Genomic DNA, 14812 nt, shown 5'->3' on the forward strand with positions numbered 1-14812 from the left:
TCCACCACTGCCACCATTACGCCACAACGATCACCCCCCTCCCCACCACCTCAACTACCACTACCATTGCTCCATCATCATCGCTCCATCACAATTACCACTGCTCCACCGCCTCCACCTCAACCGCCACCACCACATCAACCACTAACATTACCACTAGCGCTCTATCATTAGCATCACCACTACAACCATCACTTTGTGCCACTGTCACCACCATCTCAATCATAACCACCACCACCACCATTACATAATAAAAACTAGTGTTTAATATGCAACACGGAATAAAAATTATATTTTATTATTTTATTTTGTTATAGGAATGGAAAAAATAGAATAAAAAATACTAAAAATATCAAAATAGCCATAATTTTATATTGTAATTTAATTTATTCAATGAAAATACATGAAAAAAAATTTAATTTATAATGACTTAATTAACTTTTATTTTGTTATATTACATTAGGGATGAGCATTCGGTTCTGCCAATTCAGTTAATTCGATTAATTCGGTTAATTTGGCCAATTTTGTTTGGTAAATAAATGTTCGGTTAAAGCAAATTAAAATTTCGGTGATTAATTAAAAATTAATTTAAACGAATTAATCAAATTAATCGATTCTCAAAACTACATCATTTTGACTAAGTAGATAATAAAATTAAAAATTAAAATATTTCAGTTTTTATTTTGATTAAGTAGTAATTAATAACTTAGATTAATTTTTATTAGTTAAAGTCGGTTAATCATAAATTTCAGTTAAATTCAGTCGGTTAATTAAGTTTTATTTTCTTTAACTTTAGTTCGATTAAGAATCAAAATTAATTTGGTTAAGTAAAAAAATTCGATTAATTTTTTTTGGTTAAAAATTTTACTCAAATTGACCGAATGATCACCCTTAAATTACATTTCTTTTCGGCTTACCTTCTTTTAATTTTTATTTCAAATAAATTTATAAATCTAAATGATCTTTAATAGTTTAATACGAAGAATAGTTTTTAGTTTATATATATATATTAATGATGTGGTAGCGGTGGTGGTGGTGAAGTGATGTTTGATGCGGTGGTGGTGGAGTAGTCGTTGTGGTGGTGGTAATAGTAGTGGAGTGGTAATGGTGGTGTGGTTGGTGGTTGTGATGGTTATAGTGATGGTGGTGGAGTGGTGATGATAATGTGACTGGTTGTGGTAGTGTTTTAATTACATTATATTACATATTTACAAATAAATATAAAAATGAAATGATGATTACATTCCATAAATTTTATCAATTATATTACCGTTACCAAACATAACATAGTATGAAATCTTAATTACATTATATTCCATTACATTTTTCATTATATTACATCTTTGACTACATTATATTGCATTACATTTAACCAAACATAACCTTAGCTTTATCATATAGCAGATTTTTCATTTTTATTCATTGTTAATTATTTTTAGTTTTATCTTATCCATAATTTATGTCCTCGTTTGACTTGACTGTAGATTAAGAAAATTTAGTTAATATTGTAAAGTATAATTTTTGCTTCATTTTTTTTTTTCGAATATACCCTTATTTTAATATCTATAAAAATTAAATGTTTCACGTTAAATTACTATTGAAATTAATCAAATTATAATAAAATAATTTTGATTAAATAAAGATTTATTGAAAGATTAAAGGTTGATATGTTAATTTTGTTTAAATCAAGGTTTAATTAATGATAATATAGTAGTTTGACTATTATATTTTATTGACAAAGAAGCATATTAAATAAGAATAAAATAATAAATTTTAAATATTATTGATCACCTTCTAAAAAAGAAAACAATTCAACAATTTAAGACGAATGAAAAAAAAGAAAGTAGGACAAAAATTATAAAACGGAGGAAGTATTATCTTAAATAAATAAATAACATTAGAGAAAATACACACTTGTTAATCAAGGTCAATAGCTTTATGTGATCAATTTGGCATATATGCTTGGAAATATTAAGTGGGAAAAAGAGAGTTTCATTTGTAGCTCAATTGCTAATACATGTTGAAAATGCTTACTATTAATACATTAATCTAACCTAAGAATTTTGAGGATTACTCAAAGATTTATATCCTAATCTTAATTAAGATAAATTTGAAGATTATTTAAATCCCAAACACCAATTGAAAATGGGAAGTTTTGATTTTTATAGGGTCAATGTACATCTTCTAGAAGGAACAAACTTATTATTTATGACCGACCAACCTTATTATTATTCTCGTATATGTATATGATAGTACTATGGTGGATTGCATTACATGGAGAGTGATTTGACCATTTGCCTCCCTAATTGCAAGTCATAAGTCATTAATTAATCATTAAATCTTGTAATATAAATACGTAAATACACACATAAAAACATACGTATTGTTGATTTGACTTTAAGCTTAATCCATAATTATCTTGTCATATCACTTTAATTATCTTGTTTCATGGATAAAGTATAATCATTTGGTAATACAAATGATAGAACACCATGCTATAACTAACCTTAACCTCTTAGCTCCACAATTATTAAGAACACAATAAAAAATACAACGGAACACGCCATGATATAGTTTAATGATGAATGCATAATTATTAAAAATACAATAAAAATACAACGAAGCACACCATGATATAGTCTAACGAATACAACCTGGCAGTAATTCGAATTCGAATACCCCACTAAGAAACAAAATACAACGAAAGCAACAGTTGCTTGATAGAATTCATAGCCCAAATTGCACGTTATGAAGGATCCCATTAACGGGCCTAAAACTTACAATATTAAATTAGTAAAAACCCAAAATTTGTCATCATGTACATTAAGGGGACTCACAAAGCTGTTATTTTCATAAAGAATTTTATAGCACTTCAACTTTCATGATTTATAAAAATTAAATCCATTAAATATTTATTAAATAGTTGTAAAATATAATTTTTTTTTTCAAAAATTATTAATATTACTAAAACTCATAACTTTTAGGGTAGAAGAAGTCTATGTAAAATTTAAAAGCGTAAAATTAATTTTTATGAGAATGAAGAGAGATATAGAATATCACCAAATATATATGAAAAATAAATGTTTGGAAACCAAGAATTGAAGCCCAACTTCGTTTATATTACAAATAAATATGTAAAAATCTCTAATACTTGCCTGCATTGAAAGACGATTACGTGAATTAGCAATTCTATTCATTCACAACTTAAGATTTTACATTCTGAACATAATTAACCATGGAAATTTTGAAATCAACTGCTACCTCAGAAACATTCTTTTGCAATTAAGCCATTTTTCCCACATTAATCTGAAGTAAAAAGGATATAACAAACAAATAAAAATAATACACATGATAAACAAGAGAGTAAAGGGTTCAATCCAACGAAAACTAACAATTATCAAGAAACAAGTAACATCCTAAAAATGTATGTGAAACTCGACAGATAACTCCACAAAAATTTCTCCAGAATATTGAGTCAACAAAACTATAACTGAAAGACAAATCCACATATACGAGTCCTATGGTAGAAACCTATATGAAACTTAGTCAAATAGGCTAAAACCCATGTCATCATCAGACTCCTCAGCTGGCTCTTCCTTCTTTTCCTCTTCCTTGGCGGCAGCAGCAGGGGCAGCACCAGCAGTTGCAGCTGCAACTGGAGCAGCAGCGACAGCAAACTTGCTTGGATCCTGCAACGAGAGCAACATAAATGAGATCTACCAAAAAAAAAAAATGGTAGGAAAATATAGGATTAAAGATTCACGATTGTACATACCTCCAAGTACTCCTTCACTTTCTCTGCCTGTGGGAAGGTATAATCAGTTGCAACTGAAACGGCCAGGACATTCTTGTAGGCATTGATGAACATATATGGTGCAGCAGCCAGAGTTGGGTATGAGACAGCCAAAGCCAACGATGTGACCATGGAGACACCAGTAGCAAACTTCTCAACAAGGTCATCCTCAGTCAGATCCAGCACCTCTGGGCTGAAGACGGAGCCATTGTCGTAAACAGACAGGACAACAAGACCATAAGAGAATGGCCTGATGCCAAGCTTTGCAAGAAGAGCAGCTTCAGAAGATCCAACCTTCTCACCCTTCTTGATCAGCTCAACAGGAGTGATAATTTCGACAGTACCCTTGTTAATCTTGGTGGGAATATTGAGCACCTAAATTACACCATAAAAACAATCATTAAGATTCTCAAGATACAGTAGCAACAAGGAACATCATCAACATATATTTCAGATAACAGACCTGGAAGAAAGAGGTCTGGGAAGGGTCGAGCCCTGTGTTGCCAGGAGGGACAACGACATCAATTGGGGCAACCAAACCAACGCGAGCAGGAGCTCCAACCTGTATATTCAGAATGGTAAATATATTAGAGACGCATGCATATAGCAATTATAATATCAGAGCATGGCACATCCATTAAGTCGATGTGCATCTTCAGAAAATATAATCTTCCATTCAGAAGTACAGAAGATGTGAAAAGTTATCACTGCATACAACTAATGTCAACAAATCTTGCAGTACCAGTACAAGCAACAAAGTGATAAAAAAATAAGTTGTCTTCTCATGCAACAAAAACATAAATAAACTGCCCAGTTGACCACCAATGTACTAGCCCGCTTAACAGAGGTAATTATCAGATATGATTATCAAACTCTTGAATGAATTCAGCTAGATTTCTGCAGAATTGGTGAAATAATTTACTATCCGAAGCATTATTTTGATCAAAACGTTTTAACTATCCACTACAAATCAAAAAGACCATTAAAACGTACGAGTTTCATACAAAACCACAATTTCCAATCAAACACTCCAAATCCTAAAACATGTTGTTGATCCACAAAAACAAATGAATGGTAAAAACAGCATAACCAAACTTCGGAATATTCTATTAGGCTTTCTAAAAAATCATGTTCAGGTTATACACACTTCGCACAGGCAATTTATATTATCAAAAATTGTATTTACAGAATCAACAGCGTTGTACTCAAACCAATCAGGCAAAATCATAACTTCAACAGGAATTAATAATCATGTGAAATTAGATACAAAAAAAAGACCAGTCACTGCACCTTGTATTTAGCAACCTCTTCGCTCACTTCCTTGAGATCACCCTTGGTGAAAATCAGCCCCACATTGCCCTGATTCAAGAAAAGAAATCGCAAACACCAGTCATTAACAAATTTAACGAGTTCCTAGTTTTCACAGTAAGATACAAAATATATCAAAGTTCATACTAGTAAGGGCATTTAGACCTCCCCAAATTGAAATTATACAATCTATATTAGCATAGCAATAAAATAAAAGAACCCAAAAGCTCAAAACCAAAAAAGAACGTAAATTTAGAGCAACATACCTGAAGGAGAGGGAGAAGGTTAAGGATGGCTGTATTCCCTGTCTTCTCAGCATGAACTCTAATAGACCTTTTCATCATAGTGTTCTTACCCATGAGCACCACAGAATCACCTCTAAGACCCCTCCTGATGTTCTGCAACTGGTTCGACCCAACATTATCAGCCTGCGCGATCAAGATCTGGCTATACTCGTCCAGTAATTGGCAGAGCTTAGCATCATAAGCAATCTTCTTATCAGCCTTGGATGGTTTTGCGGCCATTTGAATAGTTTCTTTTTTGACAATTTGAATCTAAACAGTAAAAAAGAGTATTCTACAACAAAATTAGAGGGCCAAGACGAAGCTGCGGCTTGATCAAGGCGGACAGCTAAGCAGCGCCGTCTCTTTAACCTCCGTCTGCTATTGAAAGTGAAGAGTTGGTAGAGAGAAGAAAAGCTTGGTGGAAATGAAATTAGGGTTCCGGTTAGCTTATATAGTGAGAGGAGAAAGTAGGGTTTATTTGGAGAACCGGATCGCAAGACTGGTGTTTAATTTGCTTGATTGGTGTCTGATCTGATGGCTGTGGATTATTTGGGCTTGTTTGGGTTGGGTCAGTGTTATGGGTTGTCCGGGCCTAGATGTGTGGCAGAAGATGGGTATGGACAAACATTCATTATCTTTTAGCCCTTAGAGAACAGTAATGAATTAGGAGTTGTTGTAATAAACAACCCTACACAAAAATACTACATTTCACCTTCATCAATAGGAGGGCATTGTTACCAATAATGTATTGGGTGGGTGCCGAGCCACCTCAATACTGTAAGTGAAAACACAAATTTGATTCCGGTAAACACACTTAATGGAATGGATAAAAAACTTTTACCTTATGCAATCTGAGGAATTAAACCTCTTAGTTATATATATATAAAAAAATATACGACGTTAGTGGTTTGGGTTTGCTCGCCTAACATTTGTGGCTAATACTTTGTCCCCTTAACTTTAAACTCTACCTTTGGCTGAGATATTTGTATTTGTATTTCATATTTCTTTTATGAAAATGTTATTATGTGTTGCTTGTCAATGAATTGCCAAATTTTCTTAAAAAAAAAAAAAAAAAACTCATACATATAGAGTATATTATTCAGCTCAAACATATATAGATAGTTCAACTTTAGGTTTATTTGCTGAAGAATAGATGCTTATACAGCCTACAAGGATCAATATCTAGAGAAATTTGTTCCCATAATTTCAATGATATGCACGAGTTGAACTTTTTGATGCAATTTGTGGATTTGTCTTTCTCCGATCTCTAGGATTCCTTGCACGAAGAAATGAATCTTTAATGACATTTAGTTTTCTTGCAGCATTCTTCATATTCATTCGATCTTCTGGCAATTCTTCTGAGCATGCCACTCCAATTTTAAGGACTGACACAAGACAATTTTTCACACTGCCACCCTCAACTCTCAAACTTTCAATAGTGATCTCTTCTTGATCATTATCGTCCATATTGTTTGTTGTTGTCCCTATATCTCCTGATGTGAGAAGTATTGCATCCACAATCTGATCGACTCGTCCTGGAAGCTTAGTTTTAACAAAGTTGTGGAGATTCAAACCATTTGCGAAAACTTCATCAGTTGGTCTCTTTCCTGTGAAAATCTCCAACAAAATTATTCCAAAGCTATATGTGTCTCCAGATGTTGTTGCTGCATTGCCGACTCCATATTCTACAACATATAAGGTGAGAAACAATAATTGACTATGGCATTTTCTTTTACTATAAATGTTAGTTAATTTGATGAAGCAAGCATGTAAGGAAACTTTTACCTGGAGCCATATATCCAATTGTTCCCTTCATCCCAATTGAGCTGGTTTCGCCTTGAGAGGAAGTATCTGCAGTTTTAGACCAAAGCCTCGCTAATCCAAAGTCACTAACATGAGCAGTCATTTCATCATCGAGAAGAATATTGCTTGGTTTCAAATCACAATGAATGATTGGTATTTCACAATCGTCATGCAGATAATGCAGTGCAGAAGCCACATCAATTGCAATTTGAAGTCTCTGAAGAAGGTTTAAACTTCTTGATTGGTCATTGCCATTATTTTCTCTTGGATGTAGCCACATTTCGAGACTCCCCTTTGCCATGAAATCAAACACTAGAGCTTTGAAATCATTACCTTTAAAATCTATGCTAGAGCAGTATGTCAATACCTTTACCAGATTTCGGTGCTTGACATTTCTCAACACTTTGCACTCAGCAATGAAGCTCTTGGAAGCTTCATGCTGTTGAAGGTTGAGTACCTTTACAGCAACTAATCTCTCCCCTTGTTGAGTAAGACTTCCTCTATACACTGAGCCAAAACTACCTTGTCCGATCAAGTTGTTTGAAGAGAATCCCCCAGTTGCTTGCAAGAGTTCATTGTACGAAATTCGAGGAAGGCTGACCGCAAGAAAAGGTGTGGAAGGTGGACTCTTTCTTGACTTTCTCCAGTAGAAAAGAGAGAAGAATGCTACTGTCACTGAAAGTGCTATTGAACTAAGGGTTGTGGCAAGGATTCTGACAATGGAAGACCTGTGTTTCATTTGTTTGACAGGGCATACTGGAAGCTTCAATTTTGGGATACCTCCACAAAGATCATTATTTCCTATAAGAGAAATTGTGTTTAAATTGCTAAAAACTCCTTTTCTTGGTACTTCACCACTTAGATTATTAAAGGAGAGATTCAAATACTGCAAAAATAGAAGTTTCTCTAGCTCTTTTGAAATATTTCCTGACAGTTTGTTTCTTGATAAGTCTAAAAGCTGTAGACCTCTTAAGGATCCAATAGATAAGGGAATGGGTCCTTGAAGGAAGTTACCCTGCATGTTAAGAATTTCTAAGCTCAAACAATCACCTATTGACTTAGGAATCTCCCCAGATAATTTGTTATCTGATATATCTAGTTCAACAATTTTTGTCAGTTTGCCAACTTCTAGGGGTATGGGACCTATCAATGAGTTATGAGATAAGTTAAGAGTCAAAGATAGAGAAGACATGCCAATGATTTGTTGGGGTATGATGCCAGTCAGGTTATTCTCTGCTGCATCTAGCAAATGCAAATTTGTGCAGTGACCTAAACTTGATGGTATATTCCCTTCTAATTTGTTTCTGTATAATAAAAGATGATATAACTGGCTAATGTTACCTAAGGATGCAGGGATTTCTCCAGATAGTTTGTTTGTATGCAAATACAGCATCTGCTGTTGCTGATTCTTTCCAAGAGATATGGGGATGGGACCCGAAAAAAGATTTTCCTCCATGCCTAATTGATACAAGTTAACAAGATTCCCAATGGCTGCTGGAATTTTGCCGGAGATTTGATTGGTTCCTAGATTAAGGACAAAGAGAGAAGACATATTGGATATGCTGCTAGGTAATACACCACCAAAATTATTGCCAGCAAAAGAAAGTTTCCGTAAATTGCTACAGTTTGACAAAGGTGCTAAGAAACTCAAATCCTGACTGCTTGTGTTATTTCCAAGGAAATTGTCTTCCAAATTGAGCAGTCGGAGACTATTCAAATCTCCGACGTTTGTTGGAACTTCTCCTGTGAAAAAGTTGCCAGGGATGGAAAATATTTCAAGCTGGGAAGCATTAGCAAGTGAAATTGGAATGGTTCCATGGAATTGGTTCAGGCCGTTTTGAAACACTTGCAGGTTAGGAAGCGTAAGGCCTATATTTGGTGGGACACTGCCTTTAAGTTGATTTTGTGTAAGAGAAAGCAAGGTCATGGATGAGATATTATATATACTGGAAGGAACTGTACCAGTCAGATTGTTGACTGTAATTAAAAAAAATCTTAAGCTCTTTAATCGTCCCAATTCGTTGGGAATATTTCCCCTCAATTTGTTATATGATATAGAAATACCTTGGAGGGATGACAAGTTTCCAAGGGAACGTGGGATTTCTCCTGTGAGATTATTTTTGTAAAGCGCGAGGAACAGAAGCTTCTTTAAAGAGCCTATCTCGGAAGGAATTTTCCCTACCAAGCGGTTATTAGATAGATCCAAAGTCTTCAGCTCTGAGCAGTAGCTAATATTGATTGGAATTTCTCCTTTCAGTGCATTATCTGTCAGGTTGATATATCTTAGTCGAAACAGGTGGCTAGTTTCTGGGGGAATTTCACCATTTAATTCATTGAAACCAAGGTTAAGGAACCTCAAGAAGGTGAGATTTCCTACACTTGGAGATATGACTCCAGACAAGCTCAGCCCTTGCAGGTTCAGAGATGTAACTCTTTGATGTTTGCGACTGCATGTAACTCCTTGCCATTTGCAGAAGTTGAGAGAACCATTCCACGAGCTTAAAATGCCATATGGATCATTGCCTATTTTGGCTTTGAATTCCAAAAGAGCAAGTCGATCGGTCTCATTTCCTAACTTCTTGTGGCAATCTGCAGTTTGGAAGCGCAGGATGCTTGTGCAGATTAAGAAAAGCACATGAACATGAAGGAGTGAAGTCAAGAGGGTTACTGAGTGTAGAGATAGAGGGAGCTCCATTTGAGTGGATATGATATACTGAAAGGCAAGCAAGTGTGTATATATGCAGGGAAGTGATGGTAAAAGATTTGTTGGTAATGTTGTGAAACACGAAATGAAGTTAGTGCGTGCAGCTCCATTTGCGTGGAGCAGCAAACTATTGTAATTTTGTGATACGCGAAATGAAGTTAGTGGTGGTTATAATAATATCATTAGTGCTTTGTGTATATCATATTTCCTAACACCTTATGAATTAAAAATCATAAATGGGTACATCTTGCTAAGAATTTAGGCATCCAACACTTGGAAGTGGAATGTGATAGCTTGGTGCCACACAATCTTCTGGTGCTCTCCAACAATTAGTTATTGCTATTCAACATCTTATTCACCATTTCAGCGGCTGTGACATTAGTCATGTCTATAGAGAGACGAATTTTTATGCCGACTTCCTTTCTAAAGTTGCTAGAGACTACCCATTAGGCACTCATACTCTTTCGAGTCTCCCACCCGGTTTGTCTTCATGGATACTGCATGATAATGTGGGTATAACATACCCAAGACCTATTTTGTATCATTAAGATCTTTCATTCTCTTTATTTACCAAAAAAAAAAAAAAAAAAAAAAAAAATCATAAATGGGTGGAGTATGATGATATATATTGGATCAACGGATCAAACTTGGTTTGATTTAATAAGTATTAAAATCTATATATTTTTTAAAAAATTGTATATATCTTCTTTCAATTATATTATATTGCTTAATTTTTTTTGAAGGAAATTATTATATGGCTAATAAAACTTATAATTATTATTTATTCAATACATTTATTTTTTTTCCCATAGCATAGAATCTTATTTTTTCAAATTAAATATTTTGCTCCTTTTTATACAAATAAGTAATTTTATTCAATTAGAATAAAACTGTTATTTTTTTTTATTTTCCATAAGAATAAAACAAAGCAGCATTTTTTTCCATGGGGAAGTATATGTATTCATACATTATCAGAGATGACTTTTTATAAATAATTCAACTTTGAGAAAAGAAAAAATTAAACAAGTGTTTCTATCAGTTCTTTCGGCTAAGGACAAAATTAAGCAGATTTAACATATATTGCTAGCCAAATTAAGTAGGTTTAACATAAATAATTCAGCTAATCAACTACCATACTTGAGATCCCTTTTGAGCCCAAGTACTTGCTACTTAGTTCCAGCTGCTGTAACACCAACGAAACGCTGAGATATCAGTTTCTCATAAGGCCAACAATTTTCCTTCCCTTCGCGTGCTACACACTACATTCCATATTTGTTAAAAAGGTTAAGACACATAAATATAAATGTGTCGAAGAATTTTATTTAAAGTCTCACAACCACATCCAAAAGCAACCTCATAGTGAATGTGTTTTATTCTGAAGAAACCAATAGAGGAATTATAACTACAACCAATTCTACAGCTCTTCAAACAAGCATCTCTTAGAAAATATGAGGTCATGAATCACAAAAACTCAGCTTTATGAAAATAAAGAAAATGGATGACTGAAATAAACTTTAGGTTACACATAGACTAACCATCGAAATGACCAATAAACATACATTCTTGAAGCAGTTCCAGTGACGAGGCCCTCCTGGTGCCCACTCATTAGAGTACCTCAACTTAATATTGTCAGTATTTGCAGTTGGAGTAAACCACAACGCTTGATTATCATTTTCTCCTCAACTAAGCAATCCTCTTTACTACTATATTTTACACACTAAATTCCATGCAAAAAGAAAAAATATGAGTGCATCTCTAGAAAATAAATGAAAATCAAAATTTCAAACCACATGTAAAAAAAAATGTCCCAACACATTTTTCCCTTCATCTTGTTTTTTCTAAATCCATTTACATTAACCACATAATGCATGTGCTGCCTCACAGTGAACAACTTTTGTCCTACTGCAAGAGATATTAATACAAGAAAAAATTTAAAAGTCCCTAAAACAGTCTTCCCAAAAAACATGAGAGAAGCCATAAAGATTCAACGGCACCAAAATAAAGAATGATCAATAGATGATAGAAAATTCTAGCTAGGTCAACTAAGGTTCATAGGTTTAGGTTTGTATAAGCTTTCAATTTATTAAGAAATATGACGAAGTTCTAAATCTTACAAATGAATTCCACTTTATAAATAACTCAGCTTTTAATTAAAGACAACTATGCAATGTGTACATATAGCTACATATATTATATAGATAAGCGATCTAACCATCAACATGTCTAACAACCATACTCGATTATAACGCATTTGAAGCAGCTCACAATGGCGAGGTCCCCCTGGAGCCCACTCACTAGTACACCTGTTATTAACTTTGCTTGTGTTTGCAGTTGAACTAACACCAAACCATTTAAATATCATTTTCTCATAAACTCTGCAATCCTCGTCCATACTATATTTTACACACTACATTTCATGTCAAAAGAAAGGATATAGGTCCAAATGCTAAGAAAAACAAGATGAAAATCAATTTTAAAAAACTGCAAGGTAACACAAATGTCTTAACACTTTTTCCCTTCATTTTGTTTGCTTTTGTCCTATTTAAATCCATAACCAGTGACCGCATAATGTATGTGCTACCTCACAGCAAACAACGATTGTTTCACTACAAGAGATATTAGTATAAGAATTATAACTAGAATAAATTTAAAAGTCCTTTAAACAGTCACTCTTAGGAAACATGTGGGCAGAAGCCACAAAGATTCAACAATACGAGAATAAAGAATGCGTAATGGAGAGAAAATGGGTGATCAAAATAATTCTAGCTAGGGCAACTAAAGTTCATTGGTTTGCATGAGCTTTCAATTTATTAACAAGCATGTTGGGCTTCTAAATCTTATAAATGAGTTTCTCTTTACATAACTTTGCTTTTAGTTAAAAACAACTATGCAATAAATTAAGTAGCATGTGCACACATTGCTACCTGTACTGGTAAGTAAACATAAGCATCAAAATATCCATCAAGCATATTTGATCATAAATTCTTTGAAGGCTCTCACAGTGGAGAGGTCCCCCTTTAGCCCAAGGACTATGAGATTATTATCCTCATCATATTCACTTGACCCACCTCCAACTCTAAGCCAACAACTGAATCATTTAAAGCCAGACCCAGCTGCAACATCTGCTGCAAGGCTATCACATGTTGAAGCCAAAAAGCAATATCCGTGCTGATACTTTCTTATTGAAACGAAAGGAAATTGAATTCCATAACAAAAAAAATAGCATGATTGCATGTATGCAATGTGTTATGCCTAAAAACATTCTAACAAAATAAAAAATAAATGTAAACACAAATTGGGAGAGAAATGATAGCCTAAATTACCGAACTAGATCCTTTTAGAAAGGTGTACCCAAATTATCAAACTAGATCCCTTTAGAAAGAAACAACTAAACAAGCATTTCTACCATTTTTGCAACTGTTCCCCAAAACTAGATGCAAAAGCCTAATCTCTCATGTTCAAATTGTGCATTTAGCATACATATGAGAGTGGAACCAGGGAATGGCACCATGGTGCCCCCTCTTAACATGATGAAATCTTCTTTAGTCTAGGAACTCAGTTCGTCATTTTAATCCTCTAAGTAGCTAGCTGGCTTATATAAACCGAGGTGAAAATATATAAATTACATAACAATTTCAAACTATTATGAATTAATTGTTCTTAATGTTATCCATTATCAAATAATGGAGTCACATGTAGGATGATTGAAACGCCTATCAGCCCCCTAAAGCACTTATGCTAGATGTAAAAATATATACATATTGTTGCCTGATTAAATAAGTATATACAATATACTTTTATTTGGTTAAGACGGAGTCACTACACTACACAGCTGCCTCAAGGTTTTGGACTTTTATTCTATTTTCTACCTTCGAAAGCAATGCTAGCTGTTGCAAGCAACCATTATACTTCTTAAGATTGTATATCTGAACGTAAAATAAGTCAAGCAAAGAGTCATCATATAAATATACAGCCCGATATTAGATTCCTAAAGTTTCACAAATAAATAAATAAATAAACCATGGGTGGGCCATGTGTGAAGACAGCTCATTGGGGGTTTCGGTGACGCCACAAACCAATTTCCACATGATGTGATTATGTGAAGTTGATAATAAGTGTGAGTGCTGTTGTTTTGCCATTTGTGTAAGACTAAATTGTGTGAATGCGTGTGTTGATAATAAGACTAAATTGATATATTTACACATTTGTGTGAATGCGTGTGTTGTGCAATAATTATTACTCCTTAGAAAACTCACATGTCTTGTTTAATTTTTTAGGAAGTAAGTTTCTCTTTAATTGGATTTAGGCTATATTTTTTCGCTGCAGGGCTATAAAGAAATTTTCCTAGTTCCATAATTATTTTGCTATGTAACTATATGTATAAAAAGCTATGTATATCAAACAGTTAGTGACTCCGCAGTTGTGGAATTTACATACATTTAATCGTGTATTAATATAGATGAAATAATTTTGTAAGCCCATATTAAAAATGTGATATATTGTAAATTGGGATCGAACTGTAGAATGTTGAAGGTGATAAATTTGAGCCGAGATATAATAAAATCTTGAGGTTTATTTTCCTAGTAATATGCGTTGAATGTTTGAAATTTATATTGAGATAGTAGATTTTAGCGTTTCAGGCTTACTACAGGTCTCGGGGGCCTTAACCTTACCTGGGCCCTAGTGCCGGTTCCGCCCATGGAAACGGGTTGTGACAAGCATGCACAACAAAGGGCTGGAAGCATGGAACGAAAAAAACATGAAATTTTATTTTTTGCGAAAGAAAAATTTTAGGATTTGTTTTTATTTAATTTAAATAGTAAAATAAAAATTTAAAATATTAAGAATTCAAATACCTAAGCAATTATATTTAAAGTGTTGAACTTATCATTTAAAATTTAATTTTATTATCCAAATATT

At 33.7% G+C, this 14812-nt stretch overlaps 2 protein-coding genes across 2 annotated transcripts; both read right to left on the reverse strand.

Annotated features, from left to right (window-relative positions):
* Positions 1 to 3364: 3364 nt before the first annotated feature.
* Positions 3365 to 5761, reverse strand: LOC105646500 (large ribosomal subunit protein uL10). Its single transcript, XM_012232360.4, has 5 exons — positions 5368 to 5761; positions 5084 to 5152; positions 4257 to 4355; positions 3776 to 4168; positions 3365 to 3689 (listed from the first exon to the last, which is right to left on the reverse strand). Exons 1-5 carry the CDS (start codon positions 5623 to 5625, stop codon positions 3543 to 3545), a joined length of 966 nt encoding a protein of 321 aa, XP_012087750.1. The 5' UTR covers positions 5626 to 5761; the 3' UTR covers positions 3365 to 3542.
* Positions 5762 to 6500: 739 nt separating this feature from the next.
* Positions 6501 to 9887, reverse strand: LOC105649111 (uncharacterized). Its single transcript, XM_012235670.2, has 2 exons — positions 7171 to 9887; positions 6501 to 7070 (listed from the first exon to the last, which is right to left on the reverse strand). The coding sequence occupies exons 1-2, from the start codon at positions 9881 to 9883 to the stop codon at positions 6592 to 6594; spliced, it is 3192 nt and encodes a 1063-aa protein (XP_012091060.1). The 5' UTR covers positions 9884 to 9887; the 3' UTR covers positions 6501 to 6591.
* Positions 9888 to 14812: the final 4925 nt, after the last annotated feature.

This window comes from Jatropha curcas, chromosome 6 (assembly GCF_041381405.1).
Source record: "Jatropha curcas cultivar XTBG-Jc1 chromosome 6, XTBG_Jcur_1.0, whole genome shotgun sequence".
Lineage (NCBI taxonomy): Eukaryota > Viridiplantae > Streptophyta > Magnoliopsida > Malpighiales > Euphorbiaceae > Jatropha > Jatropha curcas.

What these genes read in the sequence shown, in the direction of transcription:
- LOC105646500 (XM_012232360.4), bottom strand. Translation starts at nt 5,625, where the DNA reads ATGGCCGCAAAACCATCCAAGGCTGATAAGAAGATTGCTTATGATGCT. An exon ending in AAGAGGTTGCTAAATACAAG is followed by an intron (nt 4,356 to 5,083) that starts GTGCAGTGACTG and finishes CTGAATATACAG; the next exon opens with GTTGGAGCTCCTGCTCGCGT. An exon ending in AAGTGAAGGAGTACTTGGAG is followed by an intron (nt 3,690 to 3,775) that starts GTATGTACAATC and finishes CTCTCGTTGCAG; the next exon opens with GATCCAAGCAAGTTTGCTGT.
- LOC105649111 (XM_012235670.2), bottom strand. Translation starts at nt 9,883, where the DNA reads ATGGAGCTCCCTCTATCTCTACACTCAGTAACCCTCTTGACTTCACTC. An exon ending in AATTGGATATATGGCTCCAG is followed by an intron (nt 7,071 to 7,170) that starts GTAAAAGTTTCC and finishes TATATGTTGTAG; the next exon opens with AATATGGAGTCGGCAATGCA.